The sequence below is a fragment of the Ranitomeya variabilis genome, chromosome 3, assembly GCF_051348905.1.
Source record: "Ranitomeya variabilis isolate aRanVar5 chromosome 3, aRanVar5.hap1, whole genome shotgun sequence".
Classification (NCBI taxonomy): domain Eukaryota; kingdom Metazoa; phylum Chordata; class Amphibia; order Anura; family Dendrobatidae; genus Ranitomeya; species Ranitomeya variabilis.
Genome location: NC_135234.1, coordinates 121,095,187 through 121,120,227, shown reverse-complemented (window position 1 = coordinate 121,120,227; position 25,041 = coordinate 121,095,187). Strand labels below are relative to the sequence as shown.

At 41.2% G+C, this 25,041-nt stretch overlaps 1 protein-coding gene across 11 annotated transcripts in view; it reads left to right on the top strand.

Moving 5' to 3' along the window:
- CNKSR2 (connector enhancer of kinase suppressor of Ras 2) overlaps window positions 1–25,041 on the top strand; it is a 547,735-nt gene that overhangs the window by 289,468 nt on the left and 233,226 nt on the right. For all 11 annotated transcript variants that reach the window (XM_077294613.1, XM_077294618.1, XM_077294612.1 and 8 more), the window contains one exon: window positions 15,493–15,626. In XM_077294613.1, coding sequence (XP_077150728.1) covers window positions 15,493–15,626 — 134 coding nt within the window. The remainder of the gene's footprint in view (window positions 1–15,492; window positions 15,627–25,041) is intronic.

Genomic DNA, 25,041 nt, shown 5'->3' with positions numbered 1-25,041 from the left:
CAGCTCTGCCACTTTGGTGTCCCCGTTTTTCTGTAATTCGGGGTTCCATCCTCGATTTTCCTCCGGTCAGGTGGAATCTTCGGATTGTCCTGGAGTGGATGCGGTGGTGGAGAGATTGCATCATATCTGGGGGCAGGTGATGGACAATTTGAAGTTGTCCCAGGAGAAGACTCAGCTTTTTGCCAACCGTCACCGTCGTGTTGGTCCTCGGCTTTGTGTTGGAGATTTGGTGTGGTTGTCTTCTCGTTTTGTCCCTATGAGGGTCTCATCTCCTAAGTTTAAGCCTCGGTTCATCGGTCCGTATAAAATATTGGAGATTCTTAACCCTGTTTCCTTCCGTTTAGACCTCCCTGCATCCTTTTCTATTCATAACGTTTTTCATCGGTCGTTATTGCGCAGGTATGAGGCACCGGTTGTGCCTTCCGTTGAGCCTCCTGCTCCGGTGTTGGTTGAGGGTGAGTTGGAGTACGTTGTGGAGAAAATCCTAGACTCCCGTGTTTCCAGACGGAGACTCCAGTATCTGGTCAAGTGGAAGGGATACGGCCAGGAGGATAATTCTTGGGTCACTGCATCTGATGTTCATGCCTCCGATCTGGTTCGTGCCTTTCATAGGGCCCATCCTGATCGCCCTGGTGGTTCTGGTGAGGGTTCGGTGCCCCCTCCTTGAGGGGGGGGTACTGTTGTGAATTTGGATTCTGGGCTCCCCCGGTGGCTACTGGTGGAATTGAACTTGTGTCATCATCTTCCCTGTTCACCTGTTCTCATCAGATCTGGGTGTCGCTATATAACCTGGCTTCTCTGTTAGTTGCTTGCCGGTCAACAATGTTATCAGAAGCCTCTCTGTGCTTGTTCCTGCTCCCAGACATCTACTAGATAAGTTGGACTTTCGTCCTTGTTTGTTTTTGTTTTTTGGTTCCAGTTCACAGCTGCAGTTTCGTTACTGTGTCTGGAAAGCTCTTGTTGATCAGGAATTGCCACTCTGGTATTATGAGTTAATGCCAGAGTCCTAAAGTAATTTCTGGATGGTGTTTTGTTAGGGTTTTCTACTGACCATGAAAGTGTGCTTTCTGTCTTCTGCTATCTAGAAAGCGGACCTCAAATTTGCTAAAACTATTTTCCTGCTGCGTTTGTTATTTCATCTAAAATCACCGCCAATATATGTGGGGGGCCTCTGTCTCCTTTTTGGGCATTTCTCTAGAGGTGAGTCAGGTCTTATATTTCCCTCTGCTAGCATTATTTAGTTCTCCGGCCGGCGCTGGGCATATAGGGATAAAAAGTAGGACATGCTACCTGGCTACTTCTAGTTGTGCGGTAGGTTTAGTTCATGGTCAGTACAGTTACCATCTTCCAAGAGCTTGTTCCTATATAGGCTTATGCTAGTTCTCTGGCCATGGAGATCATGACATACCAGCTGATATCATTTTTCACTAAGTGGCAGGATTGCTTTCTAATTACCGATAGATTTCATCTGGTGTCATAACTTTCCACTGACTTTTGCACCTCTTTCTTTAAATGTTCAATACTTTTTTTCCTGGGTCATTTCTCATTTTTTACACATACCGTATATACTCGAGTATAAGCCAACCCGAGTATAAGCCGAGACCCCTAACTTTGCCACAAAAAACTGGGAAAACTTAATGACTTGAGTATAATCCTATGGTGGAAAATGCAGAAGCTACGGGTAAATTTCAAAAATATAAATAGGTACCAATAAAAGTAAAATTAATTGAAATATCTGTAGTTTGTGTTTTTGAATATCCATATTGAATCAGGAGCCCTATATAATACAGTTATGCAGTTCATGATGCTCCATACAAAATACGCCCCATATAATGCTCCATAAAGTTCATGATGGGCCCCATAAGATGCTCCATATTAAAATATGCCCCATATAATGCTGCACAAAGGTTAATAATGGCCCCATACGATGCTCAATAGACACATTTGCCCCATACAGTGCTGCATAAACGGTAATAAGGGCCCCATAAGATGCTCCATAGAGATATTTGCCCCATATAATGCTGCACAAATGTTGATTATGGCCCCATAAGATGCTCCATAGAGATATTTCCCCATATAATGCTGCACAAATGTTAATTATGGCCTCATAAGATGCTCCATAGAGATATTTGCCCCATATGCTGTTGCTGTGATAAAAAAAAGACATACTCACCTCTCGTCGCTCAGGCCCCCAGCACTTGCAATATTCACCTGTCCTTGTTCCACCGCCGGGCGCTGCTGTGTCTTCTGCGTCCTCTGCACTGATGTTCAGGCACAGGGTGCGCCCTAACCACGTCATCGCACCCTCTGACTTGAGCGTCACAGCAGAGGACGCGGAAGACGGAGCGGCGCCCGGCGGTGGAATGAGGACAGGTGAATAATCGCGCAATGCAGCTCACCCTCCCCATTATACTTACCTGCTCCTGGCGCTGTCCCTGGAAGCTTCCCTGATGGTCTTCTCTGGGTGCTGACAGCTTCTTCCAGGGTTGAGCTGTCACTGTTACCGCTCATTGCAGTAATGAATATGTGGCTCCACCCCTATGGGTGTGGAGTCACGTCCATATTCATTACTGTAATGAGCGGTAGCATGTGACCGCTCAATGCTGGAAGAAGCAGCTATCAGCTATCATGGCTGTCAACGCCCGGAGACCATCGGAGATGCAGGGACCGCACCAGGAGCAGGTGAGTATGTGACAGCCGCCGACCCCCCTGGGACAATGACTCGAGTATAAGCCGAGAGGGGCACTTTCAGCCTAAAAAAATGGGCTGAAAATCTCAGCTTATACTCAAGTATATACGGTTACTTAATTTATGTACATCTATGGTTTGATTTCTTTGCCTGTGTGGATTGAATGGCTTGTTACTGACATCTAGTGAGAATTTCATGTCAATAGCACCTTTAGAAATATATTTACTTAGAAAATTGGTTTTGTGTTCAATACTTATATCACCCAAAGTGCGTGCATGTGTGTGTGTTTTTATATATGCACGCACATGCGCACACACACAGTGGGTTATATTGCATAGATTGTTTATCACATATGCAGTAGCTGTGGCTGTTTTGAGGTCTGTGTATGAGGAACTTCATTTAGATAAATTCCCCTCCATATAGGTAATTTTACTCACCTGGTTTTAGCTAGAATCACCCTATTTTTAGCCTATTGCTATATAGTTTTAACCTCATTGCCAGGGAGGATGGACAGCATATACATTTATACATGCCAACAGCACAGACCGGCACTCATAGGAATGCTCATTTCTGATCGTCCTCCTATGTAGACATGTGAATCATGCCCAACAACTGAGCAAAAGCGCTTCATAGAACTTTTTTTAGCCCAAAACAAGAAAGTGATTTAATATAACTTTAATTACGAAATCTTCAACTTTACTCAAATTAGTTGATGCAAAATTAATACACCCCACATCAAAAACTAGTACATGTAGTGTTATATATTTACATCCATGATTTTTAACATTTAACATTTTTTACATTGACGGCTACCTTGCTTGTCAGGTAAAGAGCAAAGCCTCAGCATCATAGCGATATAGCTGAGAAAACTCGCCCTTTAATTATAAGAAGCAACTATATTGTCAGCTGCCAGAGGGAGAAGGAGACTAATTCTGCAATGAGCCTGTCTGTAGCATCACAGATTAGCTGCAGATAAAGAAGCAAAAAATATGAAAAACATTTTTATGCATGAAATATTGCACGTCCCTTTATAACCGCTATTTAGCATTTTAGAACTTTAGTATCTAAAACATTCATGGGATAACCTTGTTAACGTGTCATTTGGTTTTACTTGTGATCTTACATTAAATCTAAATGAAAGACTTGGTATTGTGTGTCTGTGTGTATGTGAGATAAAAAAATAGTTAAACATTTTATCAGCTGAAATTTATTAAGCGTTTATGCTAGATAATGTCTAGATAATGCCTTCATGTCTCCTTACCTCCATAGCTGGTCTATAATGAGGTTTTGGGGGTATAAATATTTAATATACATTACTTTTTCTGCAACCTTTAATCCCAAGTCCTTTATTTAGCTTTATAGGTCACTCTTGATTAGTATAGTGTAGGACTGGCTCATATCACAATGGATTTCTCATGCGATTTATGGTCCTGACCCTTTTCACAACTTTGTTTATCTTATTGATTGTTTAGATTATTGCTCTTGACCAAGATTGTGAAGATCGCTTAATGAGCCCAACGTTCATCATGAATAAACCATTGTGGCCTCTCCAGAGGTGTTTATATTCAGCCTTATTAAGCAATGGGCTAAAACTGTGCATTGAATATGTAATGAAACTGCAAAGGAAGAATGTTATTTTTAAGCTTCTGTTTTCTAAATTAATGTGCATTACACTGAATATTTAGTGTAATATGTTTGGAATTAAAGCTGATGGGATTTCTTCTCGAAAATATTTTTTCTTTAGCTTTAAAAAAAAAAACTTTACTTGGGAGGTCAATACTGCAGACATTTACTTATTTCATGTATATACCACACAGGAGAGTGTCATTGTATTATTACAGTCTCCAATAATAACTAATTGACACAACCCATCCCACCCAGACAAGAGTGACAGGGAAGATGCATACCGAGCCACATCTTTGTGTACAGTGTTATTATTCTGCATTATCTAGACTTCCAGCTGTACAAAAATCTACTGCTAGAAGATTTTCTAACTTCTGATAATAAGGAGATAATTCTGCTGACTCTGTTCCAATCTGCACAGCAAAGATGTCAAGTGAGCTGTAGGAAACTGAATGTGTTTGTCTATTATACCTGCTCTCATGGCCAGTGGAAAAAAAACAGATATTTTTATGGGTTAGGTACAAAGCTAAATATATACAGTACAGACCAAAAGTTTGGACACACCTTCTCATTTAAAGATTTTTCTGTATTTTCATGACTATGAAAATTGTACATTCACACTGAAGGCATCAAAGCTATGAATTAACACATGTGGAATTATATACTTAACAAAAAAGTGTGAAACAACTGAAATTATGTCTTATATTCTAGGTTCTTCAAAGTAGCCACCTTTTGCTTTGATGACTGCTTTGCACACTCTTGGCATTCTCTTGATGAGCTTCAAGAGGTAGTCACCGGAAATGGTTTTCACTTTACAGGTGTGCCCTGTCAGGTTTAATAAGTGGGATTTCTTGCCTTATAAATGGGGTTGGGACCATCAGTTGGGTTGTGCAGAAGTCTGGTGGATACACAGCTGATAGTCCTACTGAATAGACTGTTAGAATTTGTATTATGGCAAGAAAAAAGCAGCTAAGTAAAGAAAAAAGAGTGGCCATCATTACTTTAACAAATGAAGGTCAGTCGGTCCTAAAAATTGGGAAAACTTTGAAAGTGTCCCCATGTGCAGTGGCAAAAACCATCAAGCGCTACAAAGAAACTGGCTCGCATGAGGACCGCCCCAGGAAAGGGAGACCAAGAGTCACCTCTGCTTCTGAGGATAAGTTTATCCAAGTCACCAGCCTCAGAAATCGCAGGTTAACAGCAGCTCAGATTAGAGACCAGGTCAATGCCACACAGAGTCCTAGCAGCAGACACGTCTCTACAACAACTATTAAGAGGAGACTTTGTGCAGCAGACCTTCATGGTAAAATAGCTGCTAGGAAACCACTGCTAAGGACAGGCAACAGGCAGAAGAGACTTGTTTGGGCTAAAGAACACAAGGAATGGACATTAGACCAGTGGAAATCTGTGCTTTGGTCTGATGAGTCCAAATTTGAGATCTTTGGTTCCAACCACCGTGTCCTTGTGCAACACAGAAAAGGTGAACGGATGGACTCTACATGCCTGGTTCCCACCGTGAAGCATGGAGGAGGAGGTGTGATGGTGTGGGGGTGCTTTGCTGGTGACACTGTTGGGGATTTATTCAAAACTGAAGGCATACTGAACCAGCATGGCTACCACAGCATCTTGCAGCGGCATGCTATTCCATCCGGTTTGCGTTTAGTTGGACCATCATTTATTTTTCAACAGGACAATGACCCCAAACACACCTCCAGGCTGTGTAAGGGCTATTTGACCAAGAAGGAGAGTGATGGGATGCTACGCCAGATGACCTGGCCTCCACAGTCACTAGACCTGAACCCAATCAAGATGGTTTGGGGTGAGCTGGACCGCAGAGTGATGGCAAAAGGGCCAACAAGTGCTAAGCATCTCTGGGAACTCCTTCAAGATTGTTGGAAGACCATTCCCGGTGACTACCTCTTGAAGCTCATCAAGAGAATGCCAAGAGTGTGCAAAGCAGTCATCAAAGCAAAAGGTGGCTACTTTGAAGAACCTAGAATATAAGACATAAATTCAGTTGTTTCACACTTTTTTGTTAAGTATATAATTCCACATGTGTTAATTCATAGCTTTGATGCCTTCAGTGTGAATGTACAATTTTCATAGTCATGAAAATACAGAAAAATCTTTAAATGAGAAGGTGTGTCCAAATGTTTGGTCTGTACTGTATAAATGTTTTTTTCTTCAATGGGCTAATATCAAAAACTTTATTTGAAAATTTTTAATTTTCTGACAAAATATTCCCTGTGGTAGAGATACAAAAGCTCCTGAACAAAATAAATTTCAGAACGGTTTCCTTCATCTCTCAGGATGGGGTCCAAACATATTTTTTGTTCTTAATATATATGACTAATGCATGTACACTATGATACACTTGTGTGCCTAAGCTCTATGGCAAGAAAAATCAGATTTTTTTTATTAGAATAATTATTATCTGGAAATTTTGTTTTTAAATCAGTTATAAGTACAAGGACTCTGCTCTCAAACACACTTTATTCTATAAATTTTAGCCTGATAATGTATTCTCTATTCACAGCTAATAGATTTCTTGTCGTATATTGCCTCTTCAATGCGGATGATTTGTGATTCTTACCTTGCTGCCATCTCCCTATAAAATTAATCACGCTTCTAGCAATACTGTATGAAATGAAAAGAATCTTGGTTTTCCCTCGGCTTCGTGTTTTCTATGACTTCCCACTTTGATGTTCGTGATCATCCTCTTTGATATTTGCTTTAAACTACATTACATATGTAATAATGCGTTTCAGAATAAAATAGACCCGTGTGTACATGAAATGAAGCGGAAAGGATAGAGCAGCAAATAATTTATCATCTAGCAATGGGAGGTAGTTTATAAATCAAAGTGAATTCTTATGTTTCTGAATGTTAGTCTTTGGAGCCAGTGGTTGGCTTAGTAATAGGTTACATCCTTTATTCCATATATCAAATCTGATGGTTGATTAGAGAATATTTAAAAAAAAAGTTTTTAAATAATTTACCTGCCTTACAAACAATAGATTCTTCCCAATATATGCACCAAATCACATTACAGGTCATCGTTGTATGGAATGTAATATATTGTTCCTTCAGTACTGCTAATTTCCTGTAGCGATGCACAGATATACAGTGGGGCAAAAAAGTATTTAGTCATTCAGCAATAGTGCAAGTTCCACCACTTAAAAAGATGAGAGGCGTCTGTAATTTACATCATAGGTAGACCTCAACTATGGGAGACAAACTGAGAAACAAAAATCCAGAAAATCACATTGTCTGTTTTTTTATCATTTTATTTGCATATTATGGTGGAAAATAAGTATTTGGTCAGAAACAAAATTTCATCTCAATACTTTGTAATATATCCTTTTTTGGCAATGACAGAGGTCAAACGTTTTCTGTAAGTCTTCACAAGGTTGCCACACACTGTTGTTGGTATGTTGGCCCATTCCTCCATGCAGATCTCCTCTAGAGCAGTGATGTTTTTGGCTTTTCGCTTGGCAACACGGACTTTCAACTCCCTCCAAAGGTTTTCTATAGGGTTGAGATCTGGAGACTGGCTAGGCCACTCCAGGACCTTGAAATGCTTCTTACGAAGCCACTCCTTCGTTGCCCTGGCAGTGTGCTTTGGATCATTGTCATGTTGAAAGACCCAGCCACGTTTCATCTTCAATGCCCTTGCTGATGGAAGGAGGTTTGCACTCAAAATCTCACGATACATGGCCCCATTCATTCTTTCATGTACCCGGATCAGTCGTCCTGGCCCCTTTGCAGAGAAACAGCCCCAAAGCATGATGTTTCCACCACCATGCTTTACAGTAGGTATGGTGTTTGATGGATGCAACTCAGTATTCTTTTTCCTCCAAACATGACAAGTTGTGTTTCTACCAAACAGTTCCAGTTTGGTTTCATCAGACCATAGGACATTCTCCCAAAACTCCTCTGGATCATCCAAATGCTCTCTAGCAAACTTCAGACGGGCCCGGACATGTACTGGCTTAAGCAGTGGGACACGTCTGGCACTGCAGGATCTGAGTCCATAGTGGCGTAGTGTGTTACTTATGGTCGGCCTTGTTACATTGGTCCCAGCTCTCTGCAGTTCATTCACTAGGTCCCCCCGCGTGGTTCTGGGATTTTTGCTCACCGTTCTTGTGATCTTTCTGACCCCACGTGGTGGGATTTTGCGTGGAGCCCCAGATCGAGGGAGATTATCAGTGGTCTTGAATGTCTTCCATTTTCTAATTATTGCTCCCACTGTTGATTTCTTCACTCCAAGCTGGTTGGCTATTGCAGATTCAGTCTTCCCAGCCTGGTGCAGGGCTACAATTTTGTTTCTGGTGTCCTTTGACAGCTCTTTGGTCTTCACCATAGTGGAGTTTGGAGTCAGACTGTTTGAGGGTGTGCACAGGTGTCTTTTTATACTGATAACAAGTTTAAACAGGTGCCATTACTACAGGTAATGAGTGGAGGAAAGAGGAGACTCTTAAAGAAGAAGTTACAGGTCTGTGAGAGCCAGAAATCTTGATTGTTTCTGACCAAATACTTATTTTCCACCAGAATATGCAAATAAAATGATAAAAACACAGACAATGTGATTTTCTGTATTTTTTTTTCTCAGTTTGTCTCCCATAGTTGAGGTCTACCTATGATGTAAATAACAGACGCCTCTCATCTTTTTAAGTGGTGGAACTTGCACTATTGCTGACTGACTAAATACTTTTTTGCCCCACTGTATATATATATATATTTACCTGAAATTTTGGGGGAGACCACATGTCATGCTCCAACATATCTCATAAAATGGAATATTTCTCCTCTATTTGAATGGTGATTGCATATCACTGAGACAACATGCAGCAACACATGGAGCCAATCTGAAGAAGTCAAGCTGCAGGTAGAGGGCGAGAGCATCGGTCTGAACCAGGAGGAGTGTCCCAGACCACCTTAGACTCCCCATAATCACTGTAACTAAGCATTAGCAATACATCATAGCCCTGTACTAAAGGAGTTGAGCTAAAAAGCAACCAACAGTTGAGATCACTGAAAAATAAGCAGGTAAGCAAAAAAAAAGGGTGATTATATTATCCAAGTTGGAGTCTTATATGATATACTGTATATATAACCATATCTGGCCACCCAGTGGTTGTGCTGTGACTTCCAGCTGATCAACATTTTTTTTTAATATCATATTGAATTTGCATAACGAGAAATTGATAGATATTGAAAGATCACAATGGACACATAAGTATTAGAGGTGACTTTTTGATAATAATTACCCATATTACTATCATTGGTTACCGATGAAAATGAGAAATCTGTGCAAAATGACATAAGATAGCAGCAACTTGATTATTTGTGCAGACTTCACCCTTGTGCCACATATAGGTTGAACCCCTACATCTTGTTTGGAAATTTCCTTTTGCATGTGTACTGTCTTTATCGTCAAGAATTGGGTGCAATGTAGAACAGAAGATATGAATGGTTATAGTAAATCCCTTGTATCTTATTTCATTTTCAATCTTTTCTGCAAGTCTGCTTTTCCCTTTACAGCATGCACTGCTCTAAGCACTCAAAGAAAATCCATACCAACATATTTTCTTTCAACAAATCATTTGTTTCGTAGAAAATTACAATACAAGTAATTTTCTCCATGTATTAATCAATAAACATTATTAAATAGCAATAGTATACTTATTCATTGATTGCAAACTATTCATATGGTTTGTGGAAGGTAGCATAAATGGCTGCTTAAATAATAAAAAAAAAGTAGGATTACTTTAAAAAGGATCTTGTAGTTCAAGTGTTGGTGCTAACTAGTGATGAGCGAGTATGCTGGTTACGAGGGTTTCTCCGAGCATGCTCGGGTGGTCTCCGAGTATTTCGGTGTGCTCGGAGATTTAGTTTGTCGACAAAGCTGCATGATTTGCGGCTGCTAGACAGCTTGAATACATGTGGGGATTCCCTAACAAACAAGCAACCCCCACATGTATTCAAGCTGTCCAGCATGCAGCTGCGTTGACATAAACTAAATCTCCGAGCATGCCGAAATACTCAGAGACCACCCGGAGCAACCCGATTAACGAGCATACTCGCTCATCACTAGTACTAACTAATTGGAATTACACTGCCTTGATTATCCTTGATGATCCTTGTGTCTGAGGACACACAATAACCTGTATCGTAAGTCATGGTATCATAAGGAATTTTGGGAAAGGGTAAATGCCCAAACGCATGCTATCACCTTAGAAAAGCTCTGTCCATCCTTCATTTTGTTCACACTTTTGACTTTTCTTAATTGTATAAGAAAGTGCCGTCATCTGTATTTTACTATATGGATGGGTACAGAATCTGGGACTTTTACCTTGAATCTGGCACATCTGTTAATGTAGTATGGAAATTGGTTGACAGATCACCTTTTTGTATGCACCTCCGGCTGGTACAATATACATACAATAGCATCTTAGTGATTGATCGAGTGGTTGAAAACCAGAGTCAAACAAGTCTAAAAGAAGAAATGTAAAATGCACACCTTTAGTGAATGCCAACTTCTTTAATGAAATAGATCTAAATTAGAAGAAGTTAAGCATCTACACACTTCCAGTTAATTTCACCATTAATAGGGGCAATTAATAATAGTATCATGACTGAAGTGGCGTAGTGTGGGGTGGAACAGCGGGCAGTTTCCCTGGGCACCAAATTTTATGGGAGTGCAAAATTCCATCCCCAATGCAGGTTCTTATTAAAGATGTACAGTTGTACTTACCCTACAGCTGGCAAGCCAGATGAGTAAAGCAATTAGTGGATGCTTTGACATCTTGGTCAGTGCCGCAGGTTCCTATGTAAAAAGAGTCTGTCATTTACTGTTGTGCTGTCCATAGGTAGGGGACAAAGATGAAGGTCTGTCAATATCTTAAAAGGAGCTTTTTCATCTCAGTTGCTACTTATTCATGCACGGCATCTGATGACACTCATATTTTGACTGCTGTGCTCTGCAGAGGCAGTTAATGAGAGGACAGAGGCTTCACTGTGCTCTCACAGTTTTGTTCCTCTCCTCTCCCTTATTTAAGAGGAGAGATAAGGACCTACTGTGGTAACTTCTAAAATTTAAAAAAATATTACCTGGGGAAAAAGCACTAACATTTTACTAAACTTTCAGTCTTTGCATACTTTTTCAAACCCTAATTAGGGTTGAGGTAACACATAATACATAATTATAAGAAAAATACAAAAATGTAATAAAAATGTAACTATGTACAACTTTTAAAAGTTAAAATTGTGTCAGATTTCTAGGGAACCTGACAGCTGATATATGCTGCCTGATCCACAGGTAGCATGCATCAGGCTGTGCTGTATGATTTCAGCCATATACAGTCCTGGCCAAAAGTGTTGGCACATTTGAAACTGGAGTATGACTCCCAGAAAATTATGGCAATTACACATATTTTCTTATACACATGTTTATTTCCTTTGGGTGTATTGGAACAACACAAAAAACCACGTACCACGTGACCGCTCACACAGGACAAGCTGCCGGGAATGTGGTTGGCAGTGAAGACTGATGACAAAGCCAAACGAGAGATTTACAGGATAGGCAGCTTTTCTCTCCTCGGTGTCCTGGAGTGTGACAAGTCTCTCCCCATACATGCCCACAGGGAGAGACTTGTCACTCAAAGGAAGTAGGCAGGAAGAAGCCACCAGGGACCCATCTGTCCTACTAGCCTCTCGTGCTGCTCGGTCACCAGCAGTTATTATATATTTTCTCAAAAATGTTAGACCTATATGGCTGAAGTGATATCAGCTGTCAGGTTTCTTTTAGTTAGTTTTTGCTTGGCGTCAAAGGGAAAATTATAATTGCATCAGTATTTTTAAAATATTGAAAAAATATGCTTGTGTGATAAGAGGTTCATTACTGGACTGGTGGAAGGGACTCGGGGAATACCAATAACCATGGGTTGGGGTGTAAAATACATGCCTTTCCCTGGTCACTGGTGACCCATGCTGTGCTACTGCATGGTTCTTACTTCTTACTCATTTATACTACAAATATCTGTGATGATAGATCTTCAAATTGGTTCAATTTGACTTAAATTTTAGCATAATTTTTTATCAAATTTGTAGGTCAGGGTGAAATATAATAATTTGCTATTCAATTTTTGTCAACTTGACAAAAAATGTCTGCTGCCTTTTTACCGACTGCAGATGAATGCATCAGCCGTGGAAGGCAGACGTCCATGCATTCCAGATATCACCTTACATGGTAAAGCACAGCTTATCAAGAGAGAATATCATAGCCTGTATTCAAATCAAGACAGGGAATGCTGCAGACATTCTCAGTTAATTTTGAATAGTGAGAGGGCATCTGAGCATAAAGTGGGGCTCATGCCGCATATAGGGAGGCTGTGTGGGGCTCATGCCGCATATGGGGGAGGCTGTGTGGGGCTCATGCCGCATATAGGGAGGCTGTGTGGGGCTCATGCCGCATATAGGGAGGCTGTGTGGGGCTCATGCCGCATATGGGGGAGGCTGTGTGGGGCTCATGCCGCATATGGGGGAGGCTGTGTGGGGCTCATGCCGCATATGGGGGAGGCTGTGTGGGGCTCATGCCGCATATGGGGGAGGCTGTGTGGGGCTCATACCGCATATGGGGGAGGCTGTGTGGGGCTCATGCCGCATATGGGGGAGGCTGTGTGGGGCTCATGCCGCATATGGGGGAGGCTGTGTGGGGCTCATGCCGCATATGGGGGAGGCTGTGTGGGGCTCATACCGCATATGGGGGAGGCTGTGTGGGGCTCATGCCGCATATGGGGGAGGCTGTGTGGGGCTCATGCCGCATATGGGGGAGGCTGTGTGGGGCTCATGCCGCATATGGGGGAGGCAGTGTGGGGCTCATGCCGCATATGGGGGAGGCTGTGTGGGGCTCATGCCGCATATGGGGGAGGCTGTGTGGGGCTCATGCAGTGTATATAGGGAGGCTACGTGGGGCTCAAGCAGTGTATATAGGGAGGCTGTGTGCAGCTCATGCCGCATATGTGGGAGGCTGTGTGGGGCTCATGCCGCATATGGGGTAGGCTGTGTGGGCTCATGCAGTGTATATAGGGAGGTTGTGTGGGGCTCATGCAGTGTATATAGGGAGGCTGTGTGGGGCTCATGCCGCAATATGGGGGAGGCTGTGTGGGGCTCATGCTGCATATGGGGGAGGCTGTGTGGGGCTCATGCCGCATATGGGGGAGGCTGTGTGGGGCTCTTACAGTATATAAGGGGCTGTTGGGGGGCTCATATGATATACAGAAGGGGTTGTACTTTCAAATGATATATAGGGGGATGTCAGCATACTTAATTCTGCTCAATATTAAGTGATACAATTATTATAATTAGCAATAATATAATAATTATAATATATCGATATTAATATTGAGTACAATTAATGTGAGATGTGCCAGTAGCAGTGCCAGTTTCAGTGTGTTTGATCAGTGATATGCTGTAGCTGACATCTGCCCCGCTGGATTTGAATTAAAATGACCCATTTTTTTCTTCATTCATAATGCACTAGAAAGCAATCGCAAGACAGTACAGTGTTTTCTAAAGGAAAAAACTGTCAGTCAGACTGTGTGTTTTCTAGTCACAAGCAACTGTACTGATTTTATTTGTTTTGCATTTCTTCAGCAACCTTTTTGGGAAAGTGTAATAATTTATTTTTATTTTGGATTCCCCAAAATCAAAACATTTAACTCTGTCTAACTCACAAAATGTGAATGTCACAGCCAATTTTTTTTAGTATATCTGCTTTGCTGTGCAAATTTTACTGCTGTACACACCACATCAGTACAGCGCTCTGTTGCAGATGCTAGCTTCTTGGACATTTACCTGCCTAGAATTATTTTTGGAAAGAAGGATGAATTATGCATGTTTTTGCACTACTACTCTAGAACTTTGTACTAGTCCAATTTGACAACAGTGCAAGCTACACCTGTACTGCGGCCTGCTGCCACATTTGGCTTTCTGCAGACGTATCTACCTATCTAGCATTTTTCGTTGCGTCCTTTTTTTAGCAAAGGATGAGTAATTGAGGTTGAAAAGATTTTCATAAGTTAATTATAGTTTTATCCCAAATGCATAGTTATAGAAAAAGTGATAATGGCAATGGTCAGGGTAGTGTGAAAGAAAAATATGTACGCTATTGTTAACGTTGGAGCCAATAACAGAAGTACCAACAACACCACTGGCACCAGCTGTCCGAGCAATAGTACTACAAAATGCAATTCAAAATTGTCTTCCTTAGCCGCAAGTCCAGACTATTGGTGGGAGGAATTGCAGGGTATTTTGGAATATATGGCACATCACTCATCTCATTCACAGCAGAATGTTACCTCTGAGAGTTGGCTTGAGTCCAGGTTCTGTGAATTATCCGTAAGATTGATCTCCCTAAAAAAATCATTCATGAACATTCAGGTCTTTTGAACTGTAAATTGATTGACACCTTTATATCTGCTATCTGTTGCTGCATTCCTGAGTAAAACGTTTTCACTCATTTGCAAGAGCTCTTGTTGTGTTAAAGAATAATTCATAAAGGGCTACGGTGCGCTACCCAGTAAAGTTTCTGATAACAATACTAGGTTAAAAAAAGGTTACTTTTATTCAAATTCACAGGCTATCAACCGCTTGATTCAAATAAAGGTAACACTGTTTTACCAAATATTTGTATCAGAAACCTCCCTGTGCCGTGCACCATTCCCTTACTGAACTCCGTTTTTAACCCACTCAACTCCTTAACGCTTTCTCCTCCTTTGCCGTCTCCCACACACAAGGAATAACCATCCCTAACTATCACACCACCTGAGCGCCACATTATCATATTGCTTTACACTTGTGAAAAAGCACTTAAGGAGCAACTGCTTCTTTAGGTTTTTTCTCCCCCTGGCACCAGCCTCTTTAGCTTGATTGATAGTCACTGTTACTCTTCTGTCTTCTGCATTGTTTGCTCTGTTTTTTTAAGCTTTATTGACCACATGTCAAAAACCATAGTGTGGCGTCAATAGCCGCATCACATTACTGGCACTATTTTCTAGAATATGAGAAGACTATGAAACATATGTACAAATTTTAGAGTGTGCCAGAATAAAGGTGTGCTGATTTGGGTTGACTAATGCAAGTATTTTATAGCAATAATTGTATGATTTCTTTTAAAGCCCCTGATACCAAGGAGCCCCACAAGTGGAGCAGCTACCCCATCAAGCACAATCAGCACACCTACGAAAAGGGATAGCTCAGCACTCCAAGACCTGTTCATCCCTCCACCTCCAGCAGAGCCATACACACCAAGGTAAGACTCAAAGAATGATAATATTTCAAGGTTTTATGTCCCATATAATGTTTATCAGAAGATGGTGAAACAAGTTCCATAGACAAATATCAGATCAGATTTAAGTTAAATTAAATTAGATGACACAATTTATTGAAGCAAAAATTCTGTCCTTAGCCTTTGCCCAGTCAGCTTCTAAAAATTACACGATAGCTGCAGGGTGAGATTGGAAATAAAAAAAAAAAAAATTAAATGTCCTTAAACATGATACTTATTTTAGAGATTCTTCAGTACCCTGATTTGCTGGAAGTATATATCGTAAATACTTTTTAAAAGGGTAATGAGATTAAATGTGTATGTTGGAGGGGCATACTGTTAGTGCACGGGCTAATATTCTAGTATATAGACCTATACTAGTACACTGTATTAAAAAATATCATTGTAGATTAAAATTAAGATGCCTTAAGAAAATAAAGGAAAGCTATTATTTTTTAAAAAAAAAATGTGGAAAAAATGCACATTTTTATTTTAAATGAAATGCATTATATGTTCTAAGACCCAACAAAATAGCAATGTATTTGGTATCAACTCGGCTAGCCTTCTTACAAAAACATGAGTAAAATCATCTAATAAGGCCATTGTATTTATGCCTCCAAGCATAATGCTTCCCTCAAATTATATGACTTGATAAAGTTAGGCAAAGAGAGATATTTAGAGAAGTTTTCTTGTCCTCCAAAGAAAGAAGTTTATGAAGATTCCTTATAGTGATCATAATCCAGATCCAGTCATGCAGGACGTTCCTAAATTCTCAGAGAAAGATATATTTTGGTCTGCTTGATACCAGATAACAGATGATGATCAAATGTGGGGGAAAATAGCAGTGCATTGGTAGCCATAACAGATGTAACCGGAGTTGCTGGGGTAATGGTGGCACCAGTATGCTGTGGTTAGAGAGCCAAAATATAGAAATAACCAGGACCAGTTCTGAGAGGCAGGATCAAGATCACAGCTGGAGAAAAAAAGCTATTATACTGCTGTAGGCTAAGGGGGACAGGCAGAATCAGAAAACAGTCATGACCTAAAGGGCAGAATAGAAAATTTATGGGGACTCCCACCTTTCCAAAAAAACAGATATGATATGGAAAAGAGGGATCTATTTGATTCCCTTCTGATAGCAAAAACCAGACCCCCCTAAGTGGACTTAGAAGAAATTGCATTTTGGCCGACAGCTGTTTATACATGCTTTGATTATTTTGTTACCTCTGTCCATATACAACCATCTACATGATATATTTATTGGTAGATAAAACAATTTTGCTTTTATTCAACTGCCAAGGTGGGCCACAGACGTTATTAGATGGACTAGATCTGTCAATAAATCTCAAATGTCATTGGCTAACTTTTAATGGTGGTCATCACGATGAATAATCTGTAGGTTGCCCATTTTCATCAATAATGTACTTCATAATAAAATTAAATGGCAGAATACAATTTGTTATTACCACTTTGCCAAAAGAAATAATAGAAAATCCCCTGTAGCAAAGACATCCAGGATAAACAGATTGAAGTACTTACTCATTGTTGATAACTACGCATTCATCCTTATTCTAACTGTGAGCAATCTAATACACGAATCCACCGGTATGGTGCTGTAATGCCCATTGAATGTTAAGCACTTTTTATACTTTGCTGGTTAGTATGTCTCTTGAGTAAAAATGATTTTTCAGCAGCTAATAGAGAACTATTCCTGTCAAGAGACTGTGAATGGCTCTCATGAGCCACACTGGTTTTCCAAAATTGTACATAGGAGCATAGCAAAGTTACATATAAAATATCTTAAAAATAAGCATGTTATTTTGCATGGATTAATTATATACAGTATTAACACATTCCAAAGACATGCTGCTAAGTTTATTAATTTCCTTTGGCATTTATACTGTACTGCACTGTGTGTGATATGGAAATTAGATGGTGATTGGTGAACCACATTGGGAACTGTGACTTTTATGAAAGATCATCATTTCAGCAGATGGCTTCAGAGTATGTTGAGATGTATATGTATATGTATTTGTCTGTGCATATATGTATGTGTATAAATATATATATATAAAGAGGGGAAAATAAGTATTTGATACACTGCCGATTTTGCATGTTTTCCCACCTACAAAGAATGGAGGTCTGTAAAAAAAATTTTCGTAGGTACACTTCAAAAGAGAGAGAATCTGAAAAAAAAATCAGAAAATCACATTACATGATTTTTTCATAATTAATTTGCATTTTGTTGCATGAAATAAGAGTTTGATACAATAAAATAACAGAAAAATGTTTGGTGCAGAAATCTTTGTTTGCACTTAGAGAGGTCAGATGTTTCTTGTAGTTCTTGACCAAGTTTGCACACACTGCAGCAGGGATTATGGCCCACTCCTCCATACAGATCTTCTCCAGATTTTTCAGGTTTTGGAGCGGTCACTGGGAAACATTGAGTTTCAGCTCCTTCCTATGATTTTATATTGGGTTCAGGTCTAGACACTGACTAGGCCACTCAAGGACCTTGAAATGATTCTTACGGAGTCACTCCTTAATTGTCCTGGCTGTGTATTTGAGGTCATTACATGCTGGAAGACCCAGCCATGACCCATCTTCAATTTTCTTACTGAGGTTGTTGGCCAAAATCTCACGATACATTACCCTATCCATCCTCCCTTCACTACGGAACAGTCATCCTATCCCCTTTGCAGAAAAAGCTCCCTCAAAGTATGATGTTTTCTCCTTCCCCCATGCTATACAATGTTCTTCTGATTGTAGTCATCCTTTTTTTTTTTCCTCCAAACACGGCAAGTGCAGTTGATACCAAAAAGTTCTATTTTAGTCTTATCTGACCACATGACCTTCTCCCACGCATCCTCTGGATCATGCACATTGTCGAACTTTTTGGTAACAATGCCAAATGATATGTTTGGCGTAAAAGCAACACAGCTCATCACCCTGAACACACCATCCCCACTGTCAAACATGGTGTTGGCAGACCTGAGACTGGGACGGAGATTTGTCTTCCAACAAGACAATGATCCCAAACATAAAGCAAAATATACAATGGAATGGTTCACAAATAAACGTATCCAGGTGTTAGAATGGCCAAGTCAAAGTCCAGACCTCAATCCAATTGAGAATCTGTGGAAAGAGCTGAAAACTGCTGTTCACAAATGATCTCCATCAAACCTCAGTAAGCTCGAGCTGTTTGCCAAGGAAGAATGGGCAAGAATTTTAGTTTCTCGATGTACAAAACTGAGAGACATACCCCAAGTGACTTGCAGCTGTAATCGCAGCAAAAGGTGGCGCAACAAAGTATTAGGTTAAAGGGGCCGAATAATATTGCACGCCCGACTTTTCAGTTTTTGAATTTCCACAAAAATTTAAAATAACCAATACATTTCGTTCAACGTCACAATTGTGTTCCACTTGTTGTTGATTCTTCACCAAAAATTTGCATTTGGTATCTTTGTTTGAAGCATGATATGTGGGAAAAGGTTGAAAAGTTCCAGGGGGGCAAATACTTTCGCAAGGCACTGTATATAATATATTATAGCAGGTGAACGAAGTATTGAACACACCACCAATTTTCTAAGTTAAGTCCAACCCACACATGCAAAGAATTCAAACCATAGATCTCCACAAATAAAGTTATGTGTAATAATGAAAATGAAACCGGGAAAAAGTAGTGAACATGCTTACTAAAATGTAATTAATACTTTGTATAAAAGCCTTTGTTGGTGATGACCGATTCAAGATGCCTCCTGTATGGAGTAACGAGTTGCATGCAAAGCTCAGGTGTGCTTTTGACCCATTCTTCCACACAAACAATCTTCAAATTCTGAAGGTACCGTGGGCTTCACTTATGGACTCCTTCCATAAATTTTCAATTGGATTCAGGTCAGGTGATTGGCCAGGCCATTCTAACAGCTTTATTTTCTTTCTCTTTCCATTTAATCTTCCTCATCCTGGTAGAGGGCAGCAGATTTTTATCAAGGATATTTCTGTACATTTCTCCATTTATCCTTCATTTTGCAAGTGCCGTATGCTGCAAAACAGCCCCACACAATGATGTTCCCACCTCTAAGCTTCATGTTGGTATGGTGTTTTGAGGGTGATATGCAGTGCCTTTTGGCCTCCAAACATGGTGTCTAATAGGATGATCCAAATAGTTTAATTTTGGTCCCATCTAACCAGACTATATTCTCCCAGTATTTCACAGGCTTGTTTAAATGTTGTTGTGCAAACATTAAACATGTTTGAACATGCTTTTTGTTCGACAATGGAGTCTTGTGTAGTGAGAGTGCATACAGGTCATAGAAATGGAGTGCATTACTTATTTTCTACTTTGAAACAATTGTATATATTGATTCCAGGTCTTTCTGTAGCTTTCCGCAGGTGGTCCTTGGCTCTTGGGCAGCTTTTCTGATAATTTTTTCACTTGCCTGTCTGAAATCTTGCGGGGGAGCACCTGCCGTGGCCGGTTTATGGTGAAATAATGTTCTTTTCACTTATGGATTATGGTTACTGGAACCTTCAGTAGTTGAGAAATTCTTCTGTCAATGCCATTAGTATGTTTTGCAACAGTAAGATTGCTAAAGTCTTGAGACAGGTCACGCTGTTTCTTGTGTGGAACCTTGGTAATGAGACACCTTTTTATAGGTCATCAGTTGAACCAGCTGATATTATATTACATACTGTATAACTTAATTTATCTATGGTTTGATTTATTTGCCTGTGTGGATTGGATAGGTTGTGACCAACATATGGTGAGAATTTCCTGCCAATAGCATCTTTAGAGATATATACTTAGAAAATTGTTGACTTGTTCTATACACTGTTTGCAGTATTATTTGGTCAAGTTGCTTTTTCGAGGATTATTTTTATTATTGATCAACAATTATGTTCTCAATCAACCCAAAAGACTCATAAATATCAAAGCTTAATATTTTTGGATGTTGGAGTGTTTTTTTTTTTTAGATTTGGCTATCTTAGGAGGATATCTGTTTGTGCAACTAACTATTACTATGCAGAATTATTAGGCAACTTAATAAAAACCAAATATATTACCATCTCACTTGTTTATTTTCACCAGGTAAACCAATATAACTGCACAAAATTTAGAAATAAACATTTCTGACATGCAAAAACTTTCTTTATGATGACACGCAACAGCCTTCTATCCATAGATTCTGTCAGTTGCTTGATCTGTTTACGATCAACATTGCGTGCAGCAGCCACCACAGCCTCCCATACATTGTTCCGACAGGTGTACTGTTTTCCCTCTCTGTAGATCTCACATTTTATGAGGGACCACAGGTTCTCTATGGGGTTCAGATCAGGTGAACAAGGGGGCCATGTCATTATTTTTTCTTCTTTGAGACCTTTACTGGCCAGCCACGCTGTGGAGTAGTTGGAGGCATGTGATGGAGCATTGTCCTGCATGAAGATCATGTTTTTCTTGAACGATATCGACTTCTTTCTGTACCACTGCTTGAAGAAGTTGTCTTCCGGAAACTGGCAGTAGGTCTGGGAGTTGAGCTTCACTCCATCCTCAACCCGAAAAGGTCCCACAAGTTCATCTTTGATGATACCAGCCCATACCAGTACCCCACCTCCACCTTGCTGGCGTCTGAGTCGGAGTGGAGCTCTCTTCTCTTTACTGATCCAGCCTCTGGCTCATCCATCTGGCCCATCAAGAGTCACTCTCATTTCATCAGTCCATTAAACCTTTGAAAAGTCAGTCTTAAGATATTTCTTGGCCCAGTCTTGACGTTTTATCTTATGTTTCTTGTTCACAGGTGGTCGTTTTTCAGCCTACCTTACCTTGACCATGTCCCTGAGTATCGCACACCTTGTGCTTTTTGTTACTCCAGTAACGTTGCAGCTCTGAAATATGGCAAAACTGATGGCAAATGGCATCTTGGCAGCTTTACGCTTGATTTTCCTCAATTCATAGTCAGTTATTTTGTGCCTTTTTTGCCCAACACGCTTCTTGTGACCCTGTTGGCTATTTGCCATGAAATGCTTGATTGTTCAGTGATCACGCTTCAAAAGTTTGGCAATTTCAAGACCGCTGCATCCCTCTGCAAGACCTCTCACAATTTTGGACTTTTCAGAGCCCGTCAAATCTCTCTTCTGACCCATCTTGCCAAAGGAAAGGAAGTTGCTTAATAATTAAGCACACCTTATATAGGGTTTTGATGTCATTAGACAACACCCCTCCTCATTACAGAGATGCACATCACGTGATTTACTTAAATGGTAGTTGGCTCCCAAGCCTGAACAGCGTGGAGTAGGACAACATGTATAAATAGTATCATGTGATCAAAGTACAACTTGCTTAATAATTCTGCACACAGTGTACTTACGTCACCTACTTTATGTATGCGTGTGTGTTATATGCAGTATATATATATATATATATATATATATATATATATATATATATATATATATATATATATATATATACACTCACCGGCCACTTTATTAGGTACACCATGCTAGTAACGGGTTGGACCCCCTTTTGCCTTCAGAACTGCCTCAATTCTTCGTGGCATAGATTCAACAAGGTGCTGGAAGCATTCCTCAGAGATTTTGGTCCATATTGACATGATGGCATCACACAGTTGCCGCAGATTTGTCGGCTGCACATCCCAAAGATGCTCCATACAAGGCAGGATGGATCCATGCTTTCATGTTGTTTACGCCAAATTCTGACCCTACCATCCGAATGTCGCAGCAGAAATCGAGACTCATCAGACCAAGCAACGTTTTTCCAATCTTCTACTGTCCAATTTCGATGAGCTTGTACAAATTGTAGCCTCAGTTTCCTGTTCTTAGCTGAAAGGAATGGTACCCGGTGTGGTCTTCTGCTGCTGTAGCCCATCTGCCTCAAAGTTCGACGCACTGTGCGTTCAGAGATGCTCTTAGGCCTACCTTGGTTGTAACGGGTGGCGATTTAAGTCACTGTTGCCTTTCTATCAGCTCGAACCAGTCTGCCCATTCTCCTCTGACCTCTGGCATCAACAAGGCATTTCCGCCCACAGAACTGCCGCTCACTGGATTTTTTTTCTTTTTCGGACCATTCTCTGTAAACCCTAGAGATGGTTGTGCGTGAAAATCCCAGTAGATCAGCAGTTTCTGAAATACTCAGACCAGCCCTTCTGGCACCAACAACCATGCCACGTTCAAAGGCACTCAAATCACCTTTCTTCCCCATACTGATGCTCGGTTTGAACTGCAGGAGATTGTCTTGACCATGTCTACATGCCTAAATGCACTGAGTTGCCGCCATGTGATTGGCTGATTAGAAATTAAGTGTTAACAAGAAGTTGGACAGGTGTACCTAATAAAGTGGCCAGTGAGTGTATATATATATATATATATATATATATATAATCATGATGCTGTACCACGTGCCTAATTGTCCTATAAGGGGGGAGTGAATTCTTTCTTCCAGAAAAAAACTGCCCCCCCCCAAAAAAAAAAAAAATTGTCACGATATTTTTATGTTTTCGTGCAATTTCTAAATAGAGCACTGCCTAGCTTTTAATGCTTTTTGGTAGAATGCCTCACTCGGCTGGACACAGAGGTGGAAATGGAACACTGTCTCTTTAAGAACATGCTTGGTTTATTAAAGGCAGCATAAACCAAGCTGGGAAAAATAAACACGGGCCTCTAGGCAAAACAACACAGTCCTTCTCCTAGAGGGGATCAGCCTGCTCATGATGGTTAGCAATGTCCATGGTTCAGGTCCTTAACATACAACACAGACACAAACACTTTCTTGGATTGCTTCCTCTCCAGGCACACTGAACACTGCTACCTTTGGAAGCCAGCTACTAAAGCCCCAGACCATGTGACTCCTCCATTATGTGATTGATCACATGATTGTGAAATCATCACACACTGGTCCTGTCAGGACACAGTGGTGGCGACTCTGCAGGTGGAGATAAGGTGGACATTTTCCCGCCCGCTCTATGAATGTCCACATAAAACCAGCCCACTTATGCAACTATAGTTTAAGTCTCAAAACACTTTAGTGTGCTGGAGGAAAATACTCTGGTTTTGGATCACTGACGCTATTAAGCGTAGTGACACATATCTCTCCTCCAGTACTTTAATAGTGACTTTGTCACATATCCCCCTCTGCCTAAAGCCCCGGGGGTTTTGCACCTTCATTGGCTAAGGCTACTTTCACACTAGCGTTGTTTCGCCTCCGTCGCAATGCGTCGTTTTGGAGAAAAAATGCATCCTGCAAAAGTGCTTGCAGGATGCATTTTTTCTCCATTGACTTGCATTAGCGACGCATTGCGACGGATTGCCACACGTCGCATCCGTCGTGCACAAAAAAACGCTACATGTAACGTTTTTTTGTGTGTCGTGTCCACCATTTCCGACCGTGCATACAACGCTAGTGTGAAAGTAGCCTAAGCAGGGGACTCTGGGCATGGCATCTGCATTCCAATGCAACTTCCCTGGCCTGTGATCCACATGAAAAGTAAAGTCCTGGAACACCAGAAACCACCTAGTCACCGTGGCATATCCCGCCCAATTATCACGGGTGTAGCAAACCTTCGACTACCCCAACCTCATGGGACTCCGTACCCTGGCTTGTTTTAATTGACATTCTGGAGACTGGATAGTCCTTGGCGTTCCCGTGCATACAGTCAGGGCCGTATTTGCCACTAGGCAGTTGAGGGCAGGTGCACCTGAGCAAGTTTTTGTTTTTAATGTAAGTACTGGGTCACCTCCCGACCGACCACCCCCAGCCCCCCCCCCCTCGGCCACCCACCTGCCTGCCTCCCTGCCTGCCTCCCTGCCTGCCTCCCACCCTCCTTTAAGACGTCATACTCACCCTGCTCCAGCGATGCCTGGTCTCAGCGCCTGCAGCTCGTCCTGAGTGAGCGGTCACCTGGTACCGCTCATTAAGGTCATGAATGTGGGCATATTCATGACCTTGATGAGCGGTATCACATGACCGCTCATGAAGGAAGACTGTGCTGCGCCGGGAGTCAGGACAGAGCTAGAGGGATGTTCGGCGCTGCCGCGCGGTGTGGGTGAGTATGAGGGATGGGGGGGATGAAGGAGGACGGGGAGCCGAGCCATGCAAGATGGGAGCTGGAGCAGGAGCGGGCGGTTGAGAGATGAGCCATGCATACAGGAGGAGGGGGGAATATGAGCCATGCATATGGGATGGGAGGGAGATGAGCCATGCATACAGGGGGGGATATGAGCCATGCATATGGGATGGGAGGGAGATGAGCCATGCATACAGGAGGGGGATATGATCAATGCATACAGGGGGGATATGAGCCATGCATATGGGATGCGAGGGAGATGAGCCATGCATACAGGGGGGATATGAGCCATGCATACAGGGGGATATAAGCCATGCATA